Genomic DNA, 25,051 nt, shown 5'->3' with positions numbered 1-25,051 from the left:
TATAACTGGCCATTCTGGATTCCACCTGGTAACCTGCGCCCCATTGGTCCTGGGCTGGGCAGCGTCCTGGCAAGGAGGTGGCTGGGTGAGGTCTGGGCTAGTTCCCCGGCCTCTGTCCATTGTGTCACCAGGCCGGGAGCCCCACTGCATACTCTACCTGGAGGGCCACACCTGAGCCCCAGCCACCCAGATATTGACCCCATGGCCCCCGGCTGCTGGGTAGTAATGGACCCATCCGGAACCCTGAGATTGGCCACCTGGCCGCCCCTCAGTGTCTGTCCCTCACTGGTCCCCTGGGGCCTGGCCTCCTGAGCCCTGGGCATCCACCCCCACCCCCTCGCCCCCCATTACCTTCACGGCCCAGACAGACTGGTCCAGTGGGTGGAAGAGCTTGAAGCAGAAGCCATCCTTCTTGGACGGCCGCTCGATGAGCTCGCAGCAGTGCAGCAGGACGGTGCCCACCCACTGGCCCACCTTGGGGGTCTTGTAGATGAGCAGCACCCCCGGCTTCAGTACACACCACAGTTTGGTCCAGCTCTTCAGGGTTCCCCGGATCTGCGGGGAGGGAGCCACTGTTGGGGAGGCCAGCACCCTGGGGGCACCCGGATGGCTTGTGGGGGGCAGGGGGGCAGTGGGCAGAGTTCTCTTCTAGCTTTCAGGAGGAGCTCCTAAATCATAGTGAATCCAGGCAAATGCACTGCAGCCAGGAGCAGATTTCCTGGTGAGGCTCGAGGCCGGGTTTGAGGCCCTCCCAGGGTCCCGGGGAGCCAGCAACGGGTGCAACTATTGTCAGCTCTGTGAACTCTGAAGCTTGTCATCGCTGTTCTCGTTCCAAATAAATATTTGCTTTTGTACCTCACTATTCATAATTTTGTAGTAGCGAGAAAAGGAGCCCACGTGGGCCTAGGTCCTGGGCAGATGACCGGGGGCTGGTGCACCTGTCCTGTTCGCCCTCTGACGCAAGCCCGGGATTTGGCAGCTTTCCCTCCACCACTGCTGGGGTAGACGCAAGCCCCCGGGGCTGAGAGCACCACAGGCCGCCTCCATGAGGCCTGAACACAGGCCTCTGACCCCAAGCCCAGAAGCCGTGCAGTGTCCCCCTCCCCTGTCCCCCTACAGGGCTCTGCAGGCACCCTGTGACCCCCCCATCTGCAGGCCAGGTCCCCTCTCAGCTTGCGCAGCATGTCTAGGAGGCCTGGAGCACTGCCTTTGCAGATTTAGGCAGGTGAAGATGAGGCCACATGGGGGTGGCGGGAGCCGCGACTCGATGACATCTGGACACAGACACGGGAGGGGCCGCGTGAGGCAGAGGCTGGAGTCATGAGGCCGCAGCCCAGGGACGCCCGGAGCCCCGGGAGCTGGAGGCGCAGGAGGGACCCTCCCCGGGGGCCTCCGGACAGAGCACGGCCCTGCCTGCTGCTGGGCCTCGGGCTCCGGCCTCCAGAATAGCAACAAACCCCCGACGGCCGGGACTCCGGCCGGGACTCCGATGGGGGTGGCCAAGCGGGGACAACACACCTTCAGGCTGTCCGCCATGATGACCACGCTGGGGTCCGTCAGCGCGCTGAACAGCTGCCGCGTGGCTCGCTTCTTCTCCTGCCGGTAGTTCTCCTTCTGTACCTGCACCAGGGCAGCCACGGGCAGGTCAGGGGAGGGGCCACGAGCCGCAGCTCCCCCGCCGCCAGGGCCCCGTGGTCCAGCCCTGGGGGGGGGCGAGGACAGGGACAGGGAGACGAGAGGGAGGCACGAGGGCGTGGCGGCGGCTGGGGGCGGCCTGTCCCCCACCCGCTTCGGGAGGCTGGGGCGTGGGAACCTCACGGGCCCGTTCATCTGTCCCTTTCCGGGGCCCGAGCCCACCTTGAGAGCCTCCTTTTTGGTGACCTTGGCTGTTGGGGACACACATTCCTTGTCGGACCCATTGTACAGCCTGTACTCTGCCTGCAAGAGAGAGTCAGGGGCATCGGGGAGCAGTGCGGTTGGGGGCTGCAGAGGGCCAGGGGGCAGCCGGGTGGGCTGGGGGTCACAGAAAGGTGGTCTTGTCCCCCACTGCGCGACACCCTCTGCTCACTTCACTGGCAATCCCGGGGGCTGGGGACACAGAGATGGGGCCTCATGGTGGCCAAGGACAGGATGTGCACGAGAGCTCAGAGGTGCCCGGAAGCGTCCGCTCTAGCCATGGCCACGTGCCCAGTGTCTGGGCGGGGGCCACACGAGCAGTGGGGACTCCCATCCCCGGTGCCCTGGAAGCTGCTGAGTGCAGGGCCATTCCCTGGGTGCTCTCCTGAGCCCACCCATGGCTGCAGGGGGGTGGGTGGGCCAGGGAGAGGGCTCAGCCTGCCAGGCCTCCTAGATACCCTGCACAGGCTGAGAGCAGTGGTCAGGGATCTGGGGCAGGAAGGGGCCGCGGTCCTTCAACAGATGGGGAAACTGAGGCCCTGAGGTAGGGTGAGGGTAGTCAGGAGAGAAAGCCAGGCCCAAAGGCTAGCGGCAGGGCAGAGCAAACCACAGTCCGCAGCCCACCCTCCACCTGTTTCCGTTCAGCCTGTGAGCTCAGAACAGTTGCCCATTTTTAAGTGGTTGAAAAAAGTCAAAAGAATAATATTTTCTGAGACATGAAAATTATCTGATGCGTGGCTGTTTTCTCTCCGATGGTAGCACGAGCACTTGAGACAGAGCCAGGGCAGCCTCAGATACTCGCTCTCGGTTCTTTCCAGAGAGTTCACCTGCCCTGCTCTGCTCTTGGGCTGGGTGCCTGGGGCTCTCGCCACCACCGCCCTGGGCCCCTAGACCTGCGAGCAAGCCCTCCAGCCTGCCGGAGGGGCCGGCGGGACGGCAGGCAGCTGTTGGCGCCCGGAGGATCTGGGAGGTGAGGTGCTCTGCTTGCACGGGCTCACCTAATTCCCATGACAGCCCGCAGCACGGGCCCAGTTACTGTCCTGTTTGATGGACTAGGAAACTGAGGCCCAGAGAGGTAAAGTCACTTGCTGAGGCTGCGAGGCAGGAAGAGCCGTCCAGCAGGCTGGTCATCCCCACAGCACCGCATGCCAGGCCTGGCTTCAGGCGCTGGGGGTGGGAAGGAGAGTCAGACCAGCCACAAGTCACAGAGCTGCGAGAGCCAGGGGGTCATTCTCACTATCCACATCCTGCACAAGAGGAGACTGTGGCACAGAGAGGCTCAGAAACTGCCCAGGGTCACACAGCTCATGAGGGAGGGGCTGAGCTGGGATGGATCACAGAAGGGCAGGGGTGCCCTGGGAGCCACTGAGTGCTGGACCGATGCCCGGGCACTCTCCTGAGCCTGCCCACGGCGGCCTCTGCTCTAGAAGCAGTCTCTGGGCTGAAGCAGAAGTGACGATGTGTGTGCTAGACATTGGCAGCAGGTGACCGGTCTCTGGGGGCTGGGGCTGACCCACAAAGATGCTCCCAGCAGTCCTCCTGGGGAGCTGGGCCTTTGGTGCACGACGCCCCAGCCCCCTTCACACAGGCTGTTCCCCCAGCCCCGGATGCTCTTCCCTGCTGCTGGGAGGCCCCCGCTCCTTCCTCAGGCCCCACCGAGTCACTCCCCGGAAGGCTCTTCCTGCCCTGCTGGCCTCACACCCTGGCGGCATACACCTGCCCTTGGCCGGCCCAGCACCTTTTGCAACTGCAGCCCCATAGACAGTCCTGCTTGTTGTCTACAACTCCTGCTGGGGGCCGTGAGACCCCAGCACGCACGGCAGCAGGGGCTCGGTACCTATGTTGAATGAATGAATGAATGAATGAATGAATAAACGGGGGGACCTACCACCCAGCTCTCCTCCAGGTGTGGCTCCATGCAGCCATGCTTGTTTTAGGCAATAGAAGTGGGCTCGGGGCCTGAGGGTCCAGGGACCTGGGGGCAGTGGGCAGGATGGGGCATCTGTGCCCTGTACCCCCCTGTGCCTCAGCCCAGTAAGGCCACTCGGGCTCGGGTCACTGCAGCCCTGACTGTCAGCTCCTCTGCCCTTGTGGCCACCCCAGGACCCTGCCCAGGCACTATCCTGTCCCCAGGCCCTTCCTCACCCTCCTGCACACTGCTGCACATCAAGGCACAGTGCAATCACACACAAGAAACCCGAGTCAGAGCGAGGACCTCCAGAGTCTGACCATAGACACGCAACCTGTCAAAGTTACCTAGAGAAGCCATTTAGAACAAGCTACAGGACAGGGGCCCAATGTGCAATGGCACATCCAACAAGAGTGTGACGTCTATCATATATAAAGAGCTCTTACAACCCAACAACAAAGACAAACAACATGATTCAAAGACAGGCAGAGGAACTGAACAGATATTTCTCCAAAGTTGTTGTATGATAGTCAAGAAGCACACGAACAGATCATCAGTCATTAGGGACCCGCAAATCAGAACCACAGAGAGGCACCACGGCATACCCACTGGGACCCCCACAACAGCAATGAAGGAAAACCCAGAACATCCAAGTGTGGTGGGGATGTGAGAAAGGGAAGCCCTCACTCATTGCTGCTGGGCTCATAAACCTCAAATAGTTAGATATAGAATGCTTGAGAATTCCATGTGACCTCAGAACAACCATCTGGCCCCACAATCCTGCTTTTGGAGGCACCACGCAGAGCTGAATGCAGAGGCTCCAACATAGTCGCAGGAGCAGAACAAGGACAGTGCAAATGTCCACCAATGGATGAATGGACAGGCCAGGTATGGGCCGGGCACACATGGAATATTACTCAGCCCGAAACAGGAGTGAGCCTGTTACACGCTACACACCACTCCGTGGGTGAACCTCAGAACACGCGTAGAGCCAGACGCTAGACCAAAAGACCACACACCGTGGGATTCCATTTCTACGAGATGTGCAGAACTGGCAAATCCACAGAGACGGGAGGTGGAGTCGGGGCTGCTGAGCTGGTGAGGGGGAGCAGGGAGGCTCTGATGGGATTTTGGTCCGGGGCACAGAAATGTTCTGGAACTAGACAGAGGTGGTGGTCGCACAGCACGGCGACGGCAGTGAGTGCCAGTGAAGCGGGCACTTAAAACGGCGGGGTTTATGATATTTGAACTTCACTTCACAAAAAAGATAAGATCCCTTGTGGGCTCGTGTCTTTTCCCAAGGCTGCACCTCTCAGGGCAGCTCCAAGTTGCCCTTAGGAACCTTGGGGTGTAGGCACCTCACCCCCCGACCAGGCTCTGCCGTGCTGCAGGCTTCCTCTTTCTGTCTGGCCACCTCACCCGCCAGGACGTGGGCACCAGGAGGGCAGGACTCCGCTCTCTCCATGAGCCCCCCGTCACCGCACCCACGGCCGCACCTGCTCTCAGGAGCTGCTCAGACCTCATAATGGAATGGTTGGGATCCGACATTTGAACCAAGTCATGTGTTTCTGACTGTGTTTGTATGTTTTACTGGGTTGTAGAAGGTCACAATTATGTTTTTAGTGTTTTTATGCCATAAACTCATTTCTTGAAAAAATAAATAAGCCCAGTGCCACCCAGAGGGTTAATGGATTAACAAGATACAATCCATCCATGCAACGGAATACTCGTCAGCCTGAAAAAGGCAGGACATCCTGACACCTGCTACAACATGGGTGGACCTGGAGGACGTGGTGCTGAGAGAAATAAGCCATGAAAGGACAAATACTGCGGTCCTCCTATGAGGACCTTAGAGGGTCAGTGTGTCCTGGGGACAGAGAGTGGATGGTGGTCACAGGGCCGGGGGAGGTACGGGGTCCGTGTCTCCTGGGGACAGAGAGTGGACAGTGATCACGGAGGGAAGGCTCACACCTCCAAGATATGCAGACAACAGAAGGACCCTGGGTCTTCCTCTTGTGGTATCTCCCGTCCCTGAATGCCACCCAGCAGCCCACACAGCTCTTCTCCAGGCCCCAGCCTCCCTGGCCTCCCCGGCCTCCTTGGCCTCTGTTCTCCAATAAACCAGCTAACAAGCACCATTTGTGACTCCGTCCTTGTCCCAGGCTCCCCGGATGCGGGGTTCAGAGCTGCTCCTCCAGGCACACGTGGGAGGGGGTGACAGGCCAGCTCAGTGCTAACCCCCATCCGCCCCGCCCGCCCCCAGCTACTTCCTGTGGCCCCTGGGCAGACTCCCCGTCCTTGAGTCCTCCCCCCAGTCAGGCTCTTACCGGAGGTCCCTTTGTGGCAGAGCTGGGGGTCGGAGGTCCTTCATCCCTCGGCAGTGATGGGCCATTGGGCTCCATGTCCTTCCCTGCAAGAGTGACCAGAGTGAGGACCAGGGCTGGCCCCTCCGCTGGCTGCCCTGTGTGAGGCAGGGACGGGTAGGCACGGTCGCCTGGGCAGGACAGGAAGCCAGCTGAGAAACTGAGTGACACCTGCCAGGGTCCCTCCTGGGAGGAGCCAGGAGAAGAGGCCCAGCTCCCATGACCTGCCGGGAGGAGCCCAGGCACGTGGCACGCTGGTGCAGCATGGCCTCTGGGGCCCCACAAGGCCAGGCCTCACTTTCAGAGGGAGAATGCAGTGTCCTGGTTTAGAGACACATGGCAGTTCAAGGTCCCCTCTTTCCCTGACCCTCAAGGAGCCAGATTCTCAGAGGGAGGTGGCCAGACACGGTCCCTGTACCCCGACTGGGCAGGTGTCCATTTCCCTCTCCGGCTTGGTTGAGGAAGACGAGGGAAACTCCAGGTGTCTGGATTTGATCCCGGGAACAGTCACCCCTTCCTCAGCTCCATCTGTTTTGAAGAGGGTTCCCAAAGCTTGGGTATACAGGCAGGGGGTGGCCTCAGAGGAGGCAAGACAGTGTGCCCTCCAGCTCACTGCCGGTCCCGGGTGGAGAAGCAGAGGTGGTAACCGCTGGGGGAAAGCCATCCTGGTGGGGCCTATGGACAGGAGCCCACAGAACAAGCCCTGGCAGGTGCTCTGCAAACCCAGGAGCCTGGGAAGGGGCCGGGGGCCTGGGGACTGAGCATCCTGCCCTGCAGAAAAGCCAGTGTGGCTCCCTGAGGAAATGGCTCTGTCCCTGGGAGTCCAGGTTCACGTGGGCCAGGAAAGGCCTGGGGACAGTGGCCACTCCAGGTGCCACCTGGGGAGGCTCCCTTGATGCTCCTGCTTCTGCCCCTGTGCCCTGATCCCAGGCCTGGGCTGGGTGGTGAGCACTTCCAGCCTCCCCAGTTCAAGGGCTATCTTCGGGGGTGTGTCCTGCAGCTGCCTCTCCTGGGGTAGGTGCTGCCTGCTGGCCTGGGGGGCTGGGGGCCCTTGGAGCACCCACAGGAGTGGCTCTTTGGCAGCTGGAGGCCGGCACTGGTTCCTGCCCCTGCCCACACCCCCCTCCTCACCCCTGCCCCCAGGACCTGCCGCTCCTCCCCTCCTGGGAGAAGGTCCCTGCTTGCTGGGTTCTGGCTGCATGGGCCCACCTTTCTGGGGATCAAAGACCCCTTAGACTGGTTGCCAGCCAGGACCTGTCCTCTCCCGCCCCCTGCTCCCAAGAGGATGCAACAGCAGGGAATGGAGGCCGGATTTACCTCCCCAGGCATCCTGTGCCCCTGGCCCATGTGATCTGACAAGGCGCATTCCATGTGGCCTGTTTCTGTATCTGCTTGTGGGGTTCTGGGTGGGAGGTCCCCAGAAGCTCCCCAGGTCCTGACAGTGTGTTGGCCTGAGGCTCTCCCACTGTCTCCAGGGGTAGGATGGACGCTGCTGCCAGGAAGGGCTCGGGTCCTCTCTCCTCCCTCCCGAGGCAGCGGGTGAGGGGCAGACAGGCTGGAGAAGGTGAGGTCTCCCAGGATGGGAGGAAAGGCAGGCCTTGGGAGGCAGCGGTCTTGAACAGCAGGAGCACTTAGCTTAGTCTGCTGGGTGGCCAGTGAGGACTTAGTGATGGGGTAGGGAGCACGGAAGCCAGGAAAGCACCAGCAGGTGCACATGACCCTGTGCCCTGTGGGCTCTGTGCTCATCTACCAGCGGCATCCAACAGTGGACTGTTCCCTCTCAGAGCCTGGGACTCCTCTATAGCTTGGAGTACGTATTAACATCCCCATTTTACAGATGAGGAAACTGAGCCCTGAGAGGTCCTGCTACTGGCCCAGGGTCACCCAGCCAGGAGAACTGGGGCTGGGATTCAGGCTGTCTGTCCTGGGAGACTAGGCTTGGGGCCACCCCACCACAATGCCTCTCCAAGGATAAGCTGTCCCCAGAGCTGGGGGAAGGGAGCCCCCTGCTGACCCCCACCACTGAAAGGCTGTCACCTGACCCCAGTTGTCCCAGGGCTTACATGCCCTGCTAGCCCTTTTGTAGCAGCAGCACCTGGGTGGCAGTTAGCAGAGTGAAGCTGTCGCCCTCCCAGCCGGGGTGGCACAGAGAGGGGAAGGGACCTGCCCGAGGTCACAGAGCTGGGCTGCAAAGCCAGGAGGACCCAGGCCCTGCAGCCACCCCAGCCCCTGCTGGCACTGACCTGGGCTGAGGGGGTAGAGCTCATTTTCTCCACCAAAGAGCAGGTTCCGGCTGAGTTTCCGGGGGTCAACTTTCTGGGGGGTGGAGGAGGGCGGACACAGTGAGAAGCGGCGCCGGAGAAAGGCCTCCTCCTTCATGGCCTGGGCGCTGGGAGGCTTCTGGAAGGAAGGAAGGAAGGAAAAGACCTGGTCACACCTCAGGCAGAGAGCAGCGGCAGCCCCAGGGGCTGGCAAAGAGAGCAGAGGCACTCCAGAGGGCCAGGGTGAGGGTCAGCAGTGGGGGTCAGCCCCGGACTTCCAGGGCCCGCGAGGGAGGACAGAGCCCATGCTGGAAGCCAGGCCCAGACCAGCCCTGGTGAAGTGCGGCCGGTCACGGGTGTAGCAGACACCCTTCTCTGGGAACACCCTACCCCCAGGCCCAGTGCTATATTGGCTCTGTAGGACCCCGGCCACAGCCAGGTGGACCTGAGATGTGCCACTGACCCATACAGGGCCACCAGACTCCCTAGTGACAGAGCTCCACGCGGGGAGACAGCTGCTGATACACACAGGGGAGGTGGCCAGAGCTGCCCCGAGAGGGGACAGGCAGCCCAGACACCAGGGGAAGCTGGCCTGCCCATCCTGCCTAAGGCCCCCACTGTGACACCCTGCCTCCTGCACTCCCTCCCTCTGCTTCGGCTCCTCCTTGGGGGTCTCTGTTGCTGGCACCGCAACAGCATCACACAGAGAGAGCACAGGTGTGCTTAAAGCCAGGGGTGGCTCAATTTACACCCTGCCCAAGCCCTGACCCTCCTGAATGTGCTTTCTTCCTGCCCCAGGCCCAGCCCACCACTCATGAGCCGACCTCAGCCTCCTCCTGGGTCCTCCTGCCACCTCACAGCCCAGTCCCGGGCAGGCCTGGGGCAAGCAGGTAATGACAGTAAGTCCCCCAAACCCTCAGCCCATTTTAAAGAAGAGGAAATCACGGCTCGGGAAGCTGAAGGTCTTGCCCCGTGGCAAGCAGGGACTCCGGCTTCTACTCCTGTGGTCTGTCTACTCCCTGAGGACGTGCTTCAGAAAGGCCCACTGAACCATCTCTCCTCCAGGTCTGGGGCCACTGGACCACCTCCCTGGATGGGCGCATGGCTCCCCGCCAAGCCCAGGACAGAGGCCCCACCCATTTCCTCCCAAGGCCCTGGGCCTTTCAGGGCCGGGCTCAGACACAGAGAGCCTTTCCTGCTGTGACAGGGCAGGGCTTCGGCGTGGGGAGGCGGTCCTGGGGCATGGGTGGCCCGGGTCTTCGGTGGCAGCCCCAGAACCTCCTCTGTGCCCCCCGCCAGCCCTCCAGACCCTCCCTTTCTAACCACTATCTTGTCACCTGGCTGAGCTTGTTACCTTTGCTGTTTCACAGACAGGAAAACTGGTTTCGGACAGGTTGGGATTTTGGCCGAAGGTCACAAAGCTAATAATTGGCAAAGCTTGTGCCTGAGCCACCTGGGACTACCTCTAAAACCTGGTTCCCAGCTGGCACTCCCACTGCCTCCGCTTGGCTTCTGGCAAACCCGCTGCTGGGCCAGAAGGGCGGGTGTCTGGACGGCCGAGCCCTGCTTATCAGTGTCAGGGGACACGTGCAGCCTGCCCAGGTGTATCAGGCATGCGCTGGACCTGGAGGGGTCCCCAGGGAGAGCGAGGAGGGATGCTGGCTCACATAGGTCTCCCTCACCTGGAGCCTCACTTCTCTTAGGGGTCAAGTCTTGCAGAGTTGGTGCAGGTGGAGGCGCTCTGGCTCACACTGCCTGAGACTGGCTCACAGCTCAGGCTCAGCTCTCCAGTTGGCCCGTCTGCCCCGCTCCACGTAGGGTGGAGTGGGGAGGGCGTGAGGATCCTGGCTGCCTTCTCAGACCCCCTAGTGTGCCTTCTCCCAGCACTGCTAACCGCCAGTGGGACTAGTCTGTGAGCTCCACCATCCACCCATCTACCACCATCCTCCCTCCTCCTTCCCTCCTGACCATCCAGCCACCTACCTATCCTTTCATTCTTCCACCTACCTATCCATCTACCCAACGTCCCAGTCATCTATTCATCTATTTATCCATCCATTGACTTGCACATAGACCATTTATCCACCCATCCATCCACCCATCTATCTATCCACCCATCCATCCATCCACCCATCCATCTACCCATCCACCCATCTATCCATCCATCCATCCATCCAAGTCCGACCTCTTATCCCTCCCTCCCTCCCTCCTCCAGGGATCTTTCTAGCCAGTCAGCTCAGCAGCCTGATATCCCTCCTTCCCTTCCCATTTGCTCTCTATTAGCCCAACAATCAGACCCATCAGAGGTGACATTCAAATGACTGAACTGCTGGCATGGACATCCTGTGATCCAAATGCAGTGTGGGGTGTGCACCAGTGGACCTGACCTCTGTCCTGATGCCCCACACCAATGCTCGGCCCCTGCAAGCTGCCTCTGACCTGCTCAGACAGGGAGGGCAGGCCTCTCACTCAGTAGGGCTCCAGGGTCTACTCGGCTCTGCTGAATTCATACCTCCCTTCGTCTTTCCACTGCCCACCCCAGCTGCTGCAGACACCGGGTGCTTCTCTCTCTGCTGCGATGGAGGCTGGGGCGAGGTGCTGGGCAGCGGATGCTATTTCGTCCACAGTGTAAGTAAATCCAGGTCACATCTCCCCGGTGGCTCCTTACGGCCCGGCAAACAGTCCAGACTCAATCCCTTGGCACAGTCTTCCAGGCCCTTGAGACCCGCCCTCCCTCCTACTCACTCTCCCAGCCACACGGGCCCCCTTCTGTCCCTGGAAAACGCATGGCCCACTCCCCAGGGCCCAGCTCTGGAACGTCCTCCCTGGAATGCCCTCGCCCACATCTCCTCCTGGCAGGGGGGTGCCGAGGGGGGGTGTCCTTCCCACACTCTGTTTAAATGTCACTTCCCGGAGGGCTGGCCCCCTGACACCTCACACAAGCAAATTCTCCACATAACACGTGGTGTTCTGGAGCCTTCTCCCAGTGTTCCCTTCTTGCTAAGTGTTCACATAGGATACACGTTCTAGGAGAGGGGGTGGCATCTGTCCTGTTCACTGTCCAATGCATGCCAGGAGCAGGGGCTGACAGTGGGGCCTGGGGCTTGGGGATCCCAGAGGTGAACAAAGGCCACACAACCAAACGCCCCTGGGCCTTGTTCCTCCTTATCCACAGGTCAGGGGAGGATCCCCAGAGAGGTGGCTAGGGTCACAGGGTCCCGTATCCCCGGAGATGTTCCTGTTCCCATCTGCCTGCCACGCCAGGTGTATGGTGAGCACCGGATGACCGAGCCCCGCACTCTGGGCACTGCCAGGAGGTGGGGTAGGGTAGGGGTGCCTGGCACGGGGAGGCTGTCAGCTGGGAGGACCGTCAACCTGATGCTGGGCAGGTGGCGCCTCCTCACAATGAAAGCTGAAGGCTCACAGGCCCTAAGGGTGCACCCCTGCCCCCTGGAGCCCAAGGGGAGGGAGACACGGCTGTAGAAACAGACCCTTCGAGCCAGCCCCCAGCTGGGGCTGCACCCATGGTGGGCAGCTGTTCCTCACCGCCTGCTGGGACGCTCCCCAGGCCTGGGCTCCAGCTGCCCAATGTCTCAGGTGCACCCCCTCTGGTCTCCCATCTGGGGCACAAGAGCCCTCCAACTTCAAGGGGCCATGGGTCCCCTGTGGGGCTGGCCCAGAGCTCTGTCCCCGTCTGGACTCGCCCCATGTCCCCGAGTTCTTACACTTGTTTGGGCACCTGCCAGGTGCCAGGCTCTCTGATGCTGAGCCAAGGCCGACTGGCTAACAGCAAGGCCTGGGGAGTGGGCACGGAGCCCACCCCAGCCCCTGGCCCTGGGAGCCAGCACACTGCCCTGCCCCCACCGCCAGCTGCCTTCTGGGCACTTTCCTGCCTCTGAGCACCATCCCCTCCACCGGCGCCCAGACGCCCACCTTCGGGCCAGAATAATGGGATCCTTATAAAGAAAGGTCACTGGTGCCTTATCAGGGCTCTGCAGGCCGGACGCACAGCCCGGTTTTCTGGGCCAAAACTCACCAAGCCTTAGCTCTCAGGGAAGGGCTGAGGCCGAGAAGGAATCTAGCAGAATCCAACAGAGTGGACTCTTCTCCCACTGCCGGCAGGCGCTGAGGTGGGGGGACGGTTCTGCTCACAATCCTCCCATCACCTGCAGGGGTCTGGGGACCACACGGAGCCATGGAGAAGTGTCTAGTCTCTGATGGCTGCGTGCCACGGCTAACCACACTCGTCTGGGTCTCTACGTGTAAATGGAGATTCCTCTGAGCGGGGCGTGGGGGGGTGAGGGGGGTGGCAAAGTCCCTGGCCCAGGAGGGCCCGGAAAGGGCCTGCAGAGGTGGAAACAGAACAGGTGAGCCCCACCTCCCACAATGCGTAGGGGCCTGGCCAGCTGTCACCAGCAGCCAGCGTGATGGGCTGGCCCCACTGGACCGGCAGGAGCAGGAGAAGCAGGTGCTTGCGCACGACCACCAACGTGGCTGTGCTTGTACTTTCATCTGAACCCAGTGGCTTGTAAGAGGCCGTGGGGAAGATGCTCCGAATCACAGGTAAGCTCAGGGATGAGGCAAAGTAAGGCCACCTTTTCGGTTCTCCAACCTCACGTCTGAGGAAGAGGTCAGCAGGTGTCAAGGCTGCTGACCGTAAGGACCCTGCAGATGGAAAGCCACTTGGGTCCTCAGAGCCACCCCATGGAGGACACCACCCGCTCCAGCCCAGCAACAAGGGCCCTTCCTGAAAGCAGACATCAGCGTGAGGTTCCAGAAACATGCTGGGCCGCCGCCTCCTGGCTGCACCGACCACTTGGGCTCAAACTGGGTGATGTGAGTAGCCCTTGTGGGAACCTCTCCAGAGCACCCGGGCATGCATCTTGGTGTGTGGGAGCTGGTCCCTTGGGGTCACCCATCCCCATCCCCGGTGCATCTGGACTGGTGTTCGGGCCCTAAGAGGCTTTAGAACTGGGGTGTTTCCAGTCCATGTGCTGTGCACCCCTGAACCCCTTTATCTGTGTTAACCCACTGGATGTGATGCTTATGGCTCCAGAGAGGTAGGGAGAGACGACCTTATCATCCTGTTTTATTTTACTTTATTCATTTTTATTTATTTTAAAGATCTAATTTTAATTTTATTTTGTTTTAAGATTTTATTTATTTATTCATGAGAGAGACAGAGAGGCAGAGACACAGGCAGAGGGAGAAGCAGGCTCCCTGCAGGGAGCTCGAGGCAGGACTCGATCCCAGGACCCCGGGATTACGCGCCCTGAGCCGAAGGCAGACGCTCAACCACTGAGCCACCCAGGGGTCCCTCATCACCCTGTTTTCAAGATGCAGAAACCAAGGCCACCAGAGGGGAAGCGACTAGCACTCCTGGGCCCTTTCTGGTGCTAAAGCTTCAAGCCCTGAGTCCTTTCTGCACTTTGGAGAGCTGAGGCCAGGGCCAGAAAGGAGAGAAGGGGACCAGGCTGGGAGGGGTGGGGTGGGGGAGGCAGAAGCAGTGCTTCCCTCAGAGAAACACTCCCTAGACATGGCCAGGGAGTGTGGCTGAGCCGTGGGGAGGGGGCAGAAAGTGGCTTGCGGGCTTGGGTGTGCTCAGGCTGACTCAGCCCAGTCATGTGGCTGTGGGACAGGGCCAGGCCCTGGCACCCGCCCACCTAGCCTCCTGACCCACACCTGGCCTATGGCAGGCTGAGTGCCATGGTCCGCTGGCCCGGGCACCGCCCACTGGCACTCCCTGGTGCACACTGTTCCCACCCAGTTCTAGGGAGTCCTGGTCCCCTGGCAGGACTCCACATGGTCCCCAGCAGACCTGACCCCACCATGTCTTCCCAGACCCTGCCCACTGTCCCAGCTGAATGGGGACTGGTTTTCAGATTCAGACAGCAGCCTGGTGGTGATGTTGTTCCCTGGGGCAGGGCTGTGGTGGGGAGGGTAACCAGAAGAGGGGGCATCCTGGCTCCCAGCTAGGAGACCTGAGCCTGCGGGGCTCCCTAGCCTACTCTCATGGTCCACATCTGAAGCAAGGAAATGGCTTTGAGTCCCAGGGGGATCTCATGCCCCCTTCTAGGAGAGATGCTCACCGTCCCTGTTGGGGGCCCTGGCCTCTATGTACAAGTCCTCACCACACGTGGCATGCCATTCCCGGGGAGGTGGCCCCACAGGCCGCTGCTGCCCTGGTAGCGGGAGGGACAGGCAAGCAGTCAGGCGGCTGCCACGGGGGGCAGGTGGCCAGAGCTGAGCGCACTGCCGTCTGTAACCCTTGGCTGCTCATCTCCCCCCCATTATGGGGCTGAGCCTTGAGCGTGGGCAGGCAGATCCAACAGGAAAGCTGGACAAAGTGGCTCGAGCCACGTGTGCCTCACTGCCCACCCCCCAAGGCTGGGACCCCGAGGCTACAGGAGGCAGGGGCCCCCATGGTTGGGGGAGGGGGGCACTGCTGGCCCCTGGGGAGCCCTGGTGCTCGGGCAAGCCTATAGTCTCCTACACTAACCCCATGCCACCCTCATGGGACCCTCTGTGACTCTGGGGTCAGTAGGTAGGTAAGTGTGTGGGGCCCCCCTGGAGGAGCCAGCAAGCAGAGGGAACCAAGGACAGGGGGCTGGGGTGCGGGGAGTGGAGAGGAAACTGAGGCCGGGACCAGACCCTGCTGGGGCTCTGGGAGGGAGCATTAGCCCTGGGCTGAGCAGTTGGGAGTGGCACGGGCAGGGGTCCACCTGGTGGCAGCCCTGCCAAGGATCTCCTGGTGCAGAGGGAATCCCGCCCAGGCCCCCTCAACAGCCCCCACCATGCGGGATTTCATCAGTAGGGTGAGCCCTTAGGAGGAGTGAGGGGATGGCCCCGGGGCGCCCTCCCCGCTCAGACAGCTGGGTTCCACTCTGGGTGTCTCAGGATGGGGTGGCCCGTGGGGATGCCCGGACCACTCTGTGCCCTCTCTCCAAGGCAAGGTGCAGGCTGTCGTGGGCTGTCTTAAATGCCAGCCTGCCCAGCCCCAAGCTGCTCAGCACTGGGTGGGAGGCGCCCTGGCACGAGCAGGGGAGATGCACCACCATTCTTGAAGGAGCCCCTGGTCCTGTGCTGCTGGCATGTGGGATCAGTGGAAATCGGACGTCCAGTTTTCCCACAACATAAATCCTGCCTGGGCTGGTTCTGGGATGAAACTGGGGCATCATTCCCACAGCATGTCCACCAGCCCAGCCTGGTCTTGGGGCCCTCAGAAAGAGGGACAGCCTGGACCCCTGGGGGTGGGCAGGGTCCTCCCACCCAGCGGCTGCACAACATCAAGCCAGAAACTGGGGGGCTGCTGGAGGCTCCCGGCTCCCCATCCTCTGGGCTCGTACCAGCCTATTATATGCACAGACATGGACACACAGACACAGACACACAGACAGGAGAACCCCGACCGATGCCCCGATGTGACAGTGCTCTCTTGCCATAATCCCCAACAGGATCCCCACAGTGAGAACTCTAATGCAGCAGGTGGGAGGCTGCACCAGCTGGGGGGACCAGCTACTCACCTCTGCCTTGGTGTCCTCACCTGTGAGGGCTGAGAACACCAATTCGCAGGCTTACCGTGGAGGCCGCCTGAGATAAGGCTCGGGAGGGGTTAGCATAGTGCTGAGCGTGCCCACAAATGGGAACCACTGCTGTTGGTAATATTAAACCCTAAGGAAGTGTGCCTGGTGTTTGCAGGGTACAGGGGGTGACCCAGGTCCCGAGAGGGCTTGGTGCCAGGGCCCACAGAAACCAGTGTATCCTCCCTTTGCAGGGAGCCATCCCCTGGGAAGCCACCACTCTGGGGAGACGAGTCTGAGGGTGGGTGGCCGGGTGCTGCAAGCCGTGCCCCACAGGCTGCGGAGGCCAGACGTGCATTCAGGGACCCCTCAGCCGCCTCCGCTAGTCTGCTCGTGACCCGGCGCAGTCCATGAAAGGTTCCCGCAGACCCTGCCCTGCTGCCCACTCCTGTGATCTCTCGTCTGGGGGAACGTAACTGAACTTAGGCCAAGAATATCTGAAAACACGTCATATAGAAGACGCACGTCCAACAGCCACCCGTTCAGCGTAGGATCCCAGTGCTTCCTCTGTAATGCCCACCTGGCTCTGGACCACACAACCACTCCCTGGCCATGCAGGTCCCTGGGTTGGCATGAGCCTCCTTTCTAACCAAGCCCCTCGATCTCTGCTCTGCGGGGAACAAGGCTCCAGATCTGGTGGGAGCACCTCCCTGCCCTGAATAGCTGCAGACACTGGCCCTGAGCTGTCCCCTCTGCTCCTAAGGGTAGGAGGGGGACAAGGAACCACGAGGGATCTGCACTCGGGCTCTGAGGGGCGTAATACTGGTTGGTGTGCCAAGCCTGCTCACTTAGGGAGCAGCACCCCTGCCTTCCTCTTCAGCCTCTGGATCCGCCAGCAGGAGCCACTGAGGCCTATTTTACATGAGACCACGACCCAGAACTGTGGCCGCTCCTGCCAGTGGTGAACCTTGTCTCCACCCACATGCCATTGTGCAGACACCCGCTGCTTCCTGCTCATTTGCAAGTGGCCGGCACCCGGTTTCCTCCAGGAGACACTGCACCGAGACACTGCACCGGAGCAGGGCATGAACCCCAGACTCCCTTCTGCCCTAGCTCAGAGCCCAGCCCCCCGGCCCCTTGCTCCCTCCCTCAGAGCGGGGTTTCCAAAAGGTTTCAAGCTCATGCTTGCTCAGCATTGAGAGGGACAGGTTTCATGTGGTGTTGGGGGTTCTGTCACCACTTGAGGGGCACGGAAGGGACCTGCCTTCCGTGAATTCGGAGATGAATCCTTGTATAAACTGGAAACTCCCTCCTCACCGACGGGTCTCCATTCTCACACAGCAGAAGCTCCACCAACACGCGCACACTACCCCTGCACTGTGTCCTCACTGGCCCCGGAAGCTGAATGAGTCAGCAGGTGGGCAGTAGGCACGATTCCCCGCCTTCTGCCTCCCACTCTGTCCAGGGACAGGAGGATCCAGTCTTGAAAGTGAAAAAGAACCCAAGCATTCAAATGCTTCCTTTTCCTGTCTTCTCTCCATTTCACAGATGCAGTAACTGAGGCTCCGAGAGCGAGCTGACTTGCCTAGAGCCACGTGGGGGGTGGAGGTTCCCAATACCAGGCTCGGCCTGGGGCAGGTGATACTGGACCCCCACATCTCCCCACATTTGCTGGGACCGTTCTGAGAGTCAGGACAGATGCTGAGCTGCAGCCTGCAGACTCCTTGCTGTATCCCCAGGCTTCCCGGCCCTGGAGGGGAGCCCAGGAGCCTCCTGAGCGGACACACTGTCCCTCTCACCCCCATTTCCAGGTCCTGCACACAGTGGGGGCAGCTGTGGCCTACTCCCACGGCCCAAGGCATCGAGCATCTACTATGCGCTGTGCTGCCCTCACCCTAGTGCAGCCCGACCCTGCAGGCTTTGCTCAGCGGGGGACTGGCCGTGCACACTTCTCCCAGGTGAAGCTGGTGGGGAGTCTCCCACGGGGTCTCCCATGGCTGCAGGCTGCCCTCCCTTCAGCCTCCAGCATGAGGCCTTATTCCCCTGCTGACTGGCGGGGCAGGCAGCTGCTGGGGTGTGTGTGTGGGGGTGGGGGGCTCACTTTCTAGGCCCCCCTGTGATGACCAACCACGGCAGTTCCTGGTGACCCCGAGTCAGGCTGTGGGCAGCCCAGAGTCCCGGATTCCACCTGCCCCTCCCTGGTGGCTTATGGGGAAACTGGTTTTGTCAGAAGTCATGTGTCTGGCAGAGAAAGCGGCCCTGCCAGTCAGGCGGGACCAGGCTGGCACAGAGCCAAGCACCCTCTTCCCATCCAGCCATGATAGGGGACAATCCAGGGAGGCCACCTGACATCTTAAGGATGTGGTAGCCAAGCCTGCAGCCCCCAGGCCCACCCACCAGCCCCCTTTGCCCCCTGGACCCTTGAGCCCACTGTCCCAGCCCTGAGCAAACCCCACATGAGGGCCCCCAGCTTCCTGCTGAGAAGTGTCATGTGACATTGGCCTGACCCATGAAACATGGGGTTCATGCCGAGGATCCTCAAAGAGGCCAAAAGAGAAACCAAGGCATGTCCCCACGGCAACGTAAACATACATGTTTGTGGCCGTGGCACAGTCCCCTGCCAGCCAATGGATGGATAAACAAGCCTCAGCCCGTCCACACAGAGACCAGTACTCATCCATGGAAGGGAGAAAGTCATTAAACGCCACCACCCAACAGGTTCGTCTGGAGGGCGGTGTGCGGGAATGCCTGCAGTGGCAGCTTTAGGTGAGAGGCGCCACTTTTTTTAAAAAGCTGAATTTTTGGGGCACCTGGGTGGCTCAGTGGTTGAGCATCTGCCTTCAGTTCAGGGAGTGACCCCAGGGTCCTGGGATCGAGTCATCCACCGGGCTCCCTGCAGGGAGCCTGCTTCTCCCTCTGCCTGTGTCTCTGCCTCTCTCTGTGTCTCTCATGAGTAAATAAAATCTTTAAAAAAATAAAAAAATAAAAAAAATAAAAAGCCAAATTTTCATGACTTATCCCACTTCCATTGAGTATCTTGCCTGCCAGACTCTGGCTAACCTCAAGCTGCGTGGCACTGACCCAGGACCTGAGGCCCTCGCTCTAGGAGCGTGGTTGGCCTGCCCAAGCCCATTTCACAGACCCTGAAGCAGCACCCACCCAGCCTCAAATCCTGCCACCCGTGAGCTGAGCTATCCAGTGGAGTCACTGAGACAAGCAGAATGGTCCAGAGACCCCCGGTGAGCCGGGTCCCCAAGGCTGAGCCTCCCAGAGCTGTCAGGGCTGAGAAACCACCCCCGGGGGAAACGAGAAGGCAAGGTTTACCCCAACGTTCTGAGCCCTACATTTCGGTCTGTTCCCAGACACACTGGTCACACTATCAGATGACAAGTTCCAAGGCATGAAGCACCACCAGGCACCTCATGAGCAGCAGGTGACAGCTAAAAACTACACTGAGAGTGACAGGGGGCTGGCCCTGGGTCACAACATGTCCTTCTGCCCACCAGGTTGGGTCCTCACAGCCCGCGCGGTCCCTTCATCTGCACCCACCTTCGGGGACGCCCCAGGGAACCCCGCCTGCCAGCTGGGGTCCTGCCTTGGGAACCTCCTTGGTTCTGGAAAAGCCGCAACTCCCAGTCCCCAGGATGGTGCTCGCTGAGCGGGGGTGGGGGTGGGGTGGGGTGGGGGGGTGGGGTGGGGCGCTTCCCCATGGTCCCCGGCCCCACATGGGGTCAGACCTCTGAATCATCAGTGTGTGGGAGGGCTCCTCACTGGGGTGACCACACGGCTCCCTCCAGGCTCTCCCGTCTAACAGGGGCAGGACGTTTGTCATCCTCCAGAGCCAACAGTGGCCAGTGGAGACGAGGTAGAAGGCTGGTGGGTATGGTGGGCACTACCCGGCAGGGCTGGGCTCCCTCCCGTCCTCTGGGTGAGAAGCCACGCAGCAAGCACCAAGTCCCGGGTCCCATGTCAGCCACCGACAGCAGAGGTGGCCGGTGGGGGCTTCACTGGGTCTTGATGGTTTTTGAAGAGAACTAACACGTTTCCCCAAAGCGGGGGAGCATGGGTGTCCTGGGGCTGCCGTGACAACCAACCACGTGCTGGGCAGAAATTTATTCTCTCCCGGCTCTGGAGGCCAGAAGTCCAACACCCAGGTGTGGGCAGGACCCCACTGTCTCCGGAGGCCCCAGGGGAGGGTCCTTCCTGCCTCTTCCAGCACCTGGGGGTCCACGCGTCCCTGGGCTCTGCCCGCCTCTCTCTCCCCGAGGTCACAAGGCCCCTCCCAGTGTCTGTTTTAAACTCCCTTCCCCATCCCTTAAAAGTCACCGGATCCGGGTCCACCGGACAATCCAGGATGACCTCTTACCAACTCCCTTCATTTGGGCCCATCTGTAAGTTCCAAATTCCAAGTAAGGTTCCATTCATGGGTTCTGGGGTTAGGACTACGACCAATGTTTTTGGGGGTCACCATTCAACTTATTGCAGGGTTCTGGGTCCCCTAGTCCAATGGAGACCTTTGGGGTGGGGGTGACAGGGGCTTGCAGGTACACAGTGCTCACCTTTGCTTGTAGGAACCGCCCCCTGGCCCTCATCACCTCTGCTCCCCCCCACTCTGTGCAGGCCCCTCGCTGCCCCTGATCACCCTCAGCAGAGCCGCTGTTTACCCCCTCACCCTTGTGACCCTCCTTGACTAACCTCCTTGGGCTCCAGGACCTGGATGAAGCCTCAGAACCTTCTGCCCCCGCCCCTCCAGCACGGAGCCCTGGCAGACACTGGAAGGTGTCGGCTCCTGCTCCTGCACCGGCGCCTTCCCGCTGCCCATGGCCTCCCCTGGATTTGGCAGCAGCCCAACTCGGCCCTCAGCCGCTCTCACCCCCCCACCCCACTGAACCACCCAGCGAGCCAGCGCCACTCCCTGTGTGCCCAGCCCGGCCACCACGGAGGATCAGACCTGGCTCCGCCCAGGACCAGCGCGGGACCCCGAGGCTGGGAACCACCGAGACCTTCCGGGCCCGTGCATCCCAGGGGTCCGTGCCAACAGGAAGCAAGTTCTGGAGGAGGTACCCCGCACTCCAGCCCTTAGACCCTGCCCAAACCAGCAAGAACCAAGTGCCATTTAGAGCAACATGCGTATCTTACCGATGAGAACACCAGGGCTGGGGAGGGGACGGGTCTGTGACCTGGAACAGGTTACAGGAGGAAGGTCCTGCCAACTCCCGACACACCTGGAAGGTCCGGGTGGGCCGAGAGCTATCCGGGACCAGCTAGAAATCTCGCTCCAAATAGTCACAGGTGCAGCTGTGCCTGTGATCCAGGGCCTCCCCAAGAGAGGCCCGCCCGCTGCCCCACCCGGGCCACACCAGCCCCAGCACCTCGGCCCCAGGAGCCCAGAGAGCCACCTATCTCACTTCTCTCTGGACAGTCCTCTGGAGCACACGGAGGGAGGGGAGCCAGGGGACTCTCTGTGGGAAGGCGGGAAGGGGGGGTCTTGTGAGCCAATCCCCTAAAGGGAGCCCCTGAGCAAAGGGGTGAGAGAGAAAGAGAAAATGCAAGGAGCCTCAGGCCTGAGAGGAGGCCAGGAGGTCCCCTCGGGCAGGGAGGCGGCCCCGGGACAGGGTGTGGGTTTTTCTGCAGGACTGTTAAGCTGTTGGTGGCCGCTGGTGGTAGGCTGTGTCCCCTGGGCTCCTGGGAACTGGCAGGTTTCTTTTTAGGAGGTGGGCTGAGCCCGGGGGACCTTGCAGGGCTTGGGAAATACCGCGTGGAGCCCTTGTCACTGTGGAGGGGGGGCAGCACCTCTGTTCACTCCTGTGCCTCCCACACTCCTTCCTCCCACGCCCAGTGTGGAGGGGCTGGGATTTTAGATGTGGCTCAGGGGAGCGCAGGGGGGCTTTGGTGCTACAGCTGCCCCTGCCCCTGGTCCCCAGCGATAAACACACAGGCCACACCCCTCCTTGGAGTGGGGACGGAGTGGGGACAGGCATGCATGGCTGGGCGAGGTGGGCGGAAGCCAGCACTGCTCCTGGGGATCTGCTCGCTCACGCTACCCCCAGGCTTCCATTCTCCCCAAGGCCAATCTCAGCACCTGCACCTGGTGAGGTCACTTCTCCCTCCCAGCTCCAAAGTGGGAAGAGACTGGGATCCCAGCAGAGGCGGCTTTCCCAACAACAGCACCAGTGACCAGCTGCATGCCTCGCCCAGGCCTGAGGCCACCAGGGGCAGGTGTTGTCCTAGCCGCTGAGCCTGGGGCAGCCTGCCTGGACACTGGGACTGGGCAGGGGTCCCGAGGGCCCGGCTGAGCCTGGCAGAGGCTGGAGAAAGGGGTGCTTGGCTGCAGCCCTTGGGTTGGATCTGCCTTACACTGTGTGCCCCCAAAGGGCCTGTTGTGGGCTGCCTTTGACCACGAGATGCCTGGGGCAGGAGGAGGGCTTGAAACAGGCCGAGGTCGGACCACAGTGACAGATCAGGGACCCCCACCCTGCAGGAGGTACCCCTGCAGGTCACCCCCAGGTCACCCTGCTCAGAACAGTGAGCCCCCGTACCCTGCAGGTCACGCCCCAGGTCACCCTGCTCTGAACAGTGGGTGATGGAGGTGATGGACGCAGGGACTGAGGAAGGGCAGTTTGTAAACATGAGTCAAAACATCAAGCCCTCGAATCCTCTAAGCCATCGATCCGACTTCCAGAGATTTATTACTGGGAATAAAATCCCATCTCATTGATATCTGCGAGAAGGAGGTGCTCTATGGAGTTATTTACAGGAGGGAAAATGCCAGCACAGGTGGGAGCTGGCCAGTGAGGAACGTCATGCCGTGGACACGAAACGTGGCCACACAAGGGTAACGGGATCTGCGTGTGTAACGGGCGTGGGGGTGGTGGTGGCACGGTGCGAGGCAGGGCTGCGACGATGGGACGATTGGCATCCGTCTGTGTGTAACCAGCGTGCGTGGCAAGCCTTCTCCATCGGGGCCCCTCAGTGAGTGTGTGTGGCTTCACAGGAGGAGCCCGCCCCCAGCAGAGCCAGCACCAGGCTGAAAATAAGTAAGGAGACGTGGAGGCGCTGCTTCCTGCGGGGGACGCAGGGGATGGTCGCCCACCGGTGCCCCGTGTCCAGCCAGCATTGGGCAAGGAAGGTGCTAATGAAGGCTGCCCACCCAGCGGGATGTGTATAGATTAGGTGCTTTGTATGCGCACTGGGCTGACTGAACAGCTGATCCCTCTCATCTTCAGAGCAGACCCCTGGGCAGCCCTAGGTGGTGAGGAACAGACTAGGGGTACACCAGGAGCAGGGGAGGCACCAGAGGAAGCAGATGCTGGGGACTCTCACCCCAGAAGCCCACCGCTCCAAGAGGGAGGAAACAGCACCCAGAGTCTCCCTCGGGCATCTCCAGGGAGGGTGGGCTCAAAACCACCAGGAGCTCCTCAAGGCCCTGAGGGTCTCCGGGGTGTGACCTCTAGAAACTTCTCCACCGCTTTGTGCTGTGCAGTGCGGGCCTGTGGGGCCCCAGGTGTGGATGACCAGGGGTGCTGTCCCGGGAAGGGGGCACTGTCCTGGGAACGTGGTGTGGACCTGGAGGGGCCGCGGGGCCCCGTGCCTCCCACACCTCCCGGAACACAAGGCTCTGCTCCTCCAGATGCCTCCCTGCCCATGGTTACAGAGGCAGGTGGCACAAGGACAGCAAGGCAAGGGGAGAACAGGAGAGCACAGAGGCTATTTTAAACCACACTCAGGTGGATGAGACGCAGCCGCCTTTGGGGTTGGCGCCAGCGACAGCGGGGTGCTCCGCTCCACTGTCCCCTCTGCTTCTGTGGGTCTCACATTTTCCGTGCCATACAGTAAAAAAGGAGAGGCCGAAAGCTTTCTCTTGAAGGCATAAAGGGAGAGTTTCCTAAAAGCCTCAAAGCAAGAGAAGAAATGGGCACATTTGAGTCCCATCTTTCCAAGTGAGGCTCAGAGTTTAAAAGACTAAAAAGGTGCCGGGCACCTCCAAGGATGCGGAAAAGGTGACAGCCAGCCGGGTGGAGGCCCCCAACCCTCCCAAGACAGGGAAGGCGACCAAGATCCAGAGCCGGCAGGGCCACGAGGGCAAGAAGGGGCTGCGGCCACTGCCGAGAGTCCTCGCAGGCCTGCAGCCCCTCAGAGCATGGACTCCCAGTGGTCGGGAACCCGGCCCGGCAGGGCAGCCCCCTGCAGGGCCCCCCAGGCCTTCAGCTTAGCCCCTTTCAGAGGCCCCAGCCCGATGACACGGTCACCCCCAAGGCCCCTGCCCCGGCACACAGCAGCCTCCTCTCCCTTCCTCCCTCTCTGATCATCCCCACCTCTCCCTGACCTGACATGTCAATGGGCAGCCTCTGCCCTGGCCAGGTTCCCCGCAGCTTAGGGGACAGACCAGTCTGCTCCTTGGACATGGCTGGGGTGCTCTGAGCATCAGGTGCTGGCACACAAGTGTGCGAGCTCCTCGTGCTCCCTGCTCCACCCTGAGTGCTCACTACCCCTCCCCTAGACACACAGCTGCACATGGGCGCGGTACACATGGCCACACGCCCTCAGCAAATCAGAAGTGATCCAGATGTCTGAACCCAATCAATCAGCTGCCATGTCCCCCGTTCACGTCCCCAGCCTCCCCAGAGGGCACAGATGCCCGAGTTTCATGCTCGGATCTGGGCAGGAAGGGGCTTCGGGACTCTGAGAGTGTGTGTGCACTCTCCTGTGCCCGAAACAGCCCCCATGGCAGTGGGCAACGAGGAGTTGCTTTCAGGGCCTAGAGTCCCAGGGTCCCAGGGGACGTGGCACTTTTCCCTCCTTTTTGGTCTGGAGATGGCTTTCTGAAGGATGTGCTTTGGTCCCCAGGCACACACACACTGTGGTCACACCAGCCCTGTCCTTAGGTTCTCCCCTCCAGGCCTGGGCTCAGCAGAGAGCCTCCCAGTGAGGCCACCCGATGGGGGGAGTGCCCAAGGCACCCAAGCCTGGCCACTGTAGCAGGAGACAGGGAGCCATGGGCCGAGAGGAGCTAGGTCTCAGAGGGGCCGGTCTCCTGCACCTTGGATGCCGGGGCCAGTGGCTTGTGCCCAGCAGTTGCAAGTGCTGTGGATGTTCCCTGGA

The 25,051-nt window shown here is 61.2% G+C and overlaps 1 protein-coding gene across 9 annotated transcripts in view; it reads right to left on the bottom strand.

Annotated features, from left to right (window-relative positions):
- OSBPL5 (oxysterol binding protein like 5) overlaps nucleotides 1-25,051 on the bottom strand; it is an 80,062-nt gene that overhangs the window by 18,820 nt on the left and 36,191 nt on the right. For 6 of the 9 annotated variants that reach the window (XM_072758697.1, XM_072758696.1, XM_072758701.1 and 3 more), the window contains exons 2-6: nucleotides 8,412-8,568; nucleotides 6,133-6,215; nucleotides 1,858-1,938; nucleotides 1,519-1,620; nucleotides 352-555 (exon numbers count right to left, since the gene is read on the bottom strand). In XM_072758697.1, coding sequence (XP_072614798.1) covers nucleotides 352-555; nucleotides 1,519-1,620; nucleotides 1,858-1,938; nucleotides 6,133-6,215; nucleotides 8,412-8,568 — 627 coding nt within the window. Of the gene's footprint in view, nucleotides 1-351; nucleotides 556-1,518; nucleotides 1,621-1,857; nucleotides 1,939-6,132; nucleotides 6,216-8,411; nucleotides 8,569-21,088; nucleotides 21,378-25,051 lie in introns of those variants that run through there. The other 3 variants (XM_072758703.1, XM_072758700.1, XM_072758698.1) reach the window with 3 other exon arrangements.

This window comes from Vulpes vulpes, chromosome 5, assembly GCF_048418805.1.
Source record: "Vulpes vulpes isolate BD-2025 chromosome 5, VulVul3, whole genome shotgun sequence".
Taxonomy (NCBI): Eukaryota; Metazoa; Chordata; class Mammalia; order Carnivora; family Canidae; genus Vulpes; species Vulpes vulpes.
Note: the sequence above shows the minus strand (reverse complement) of the source record. Positions and strands in the feature narration are given on the sequence as shown.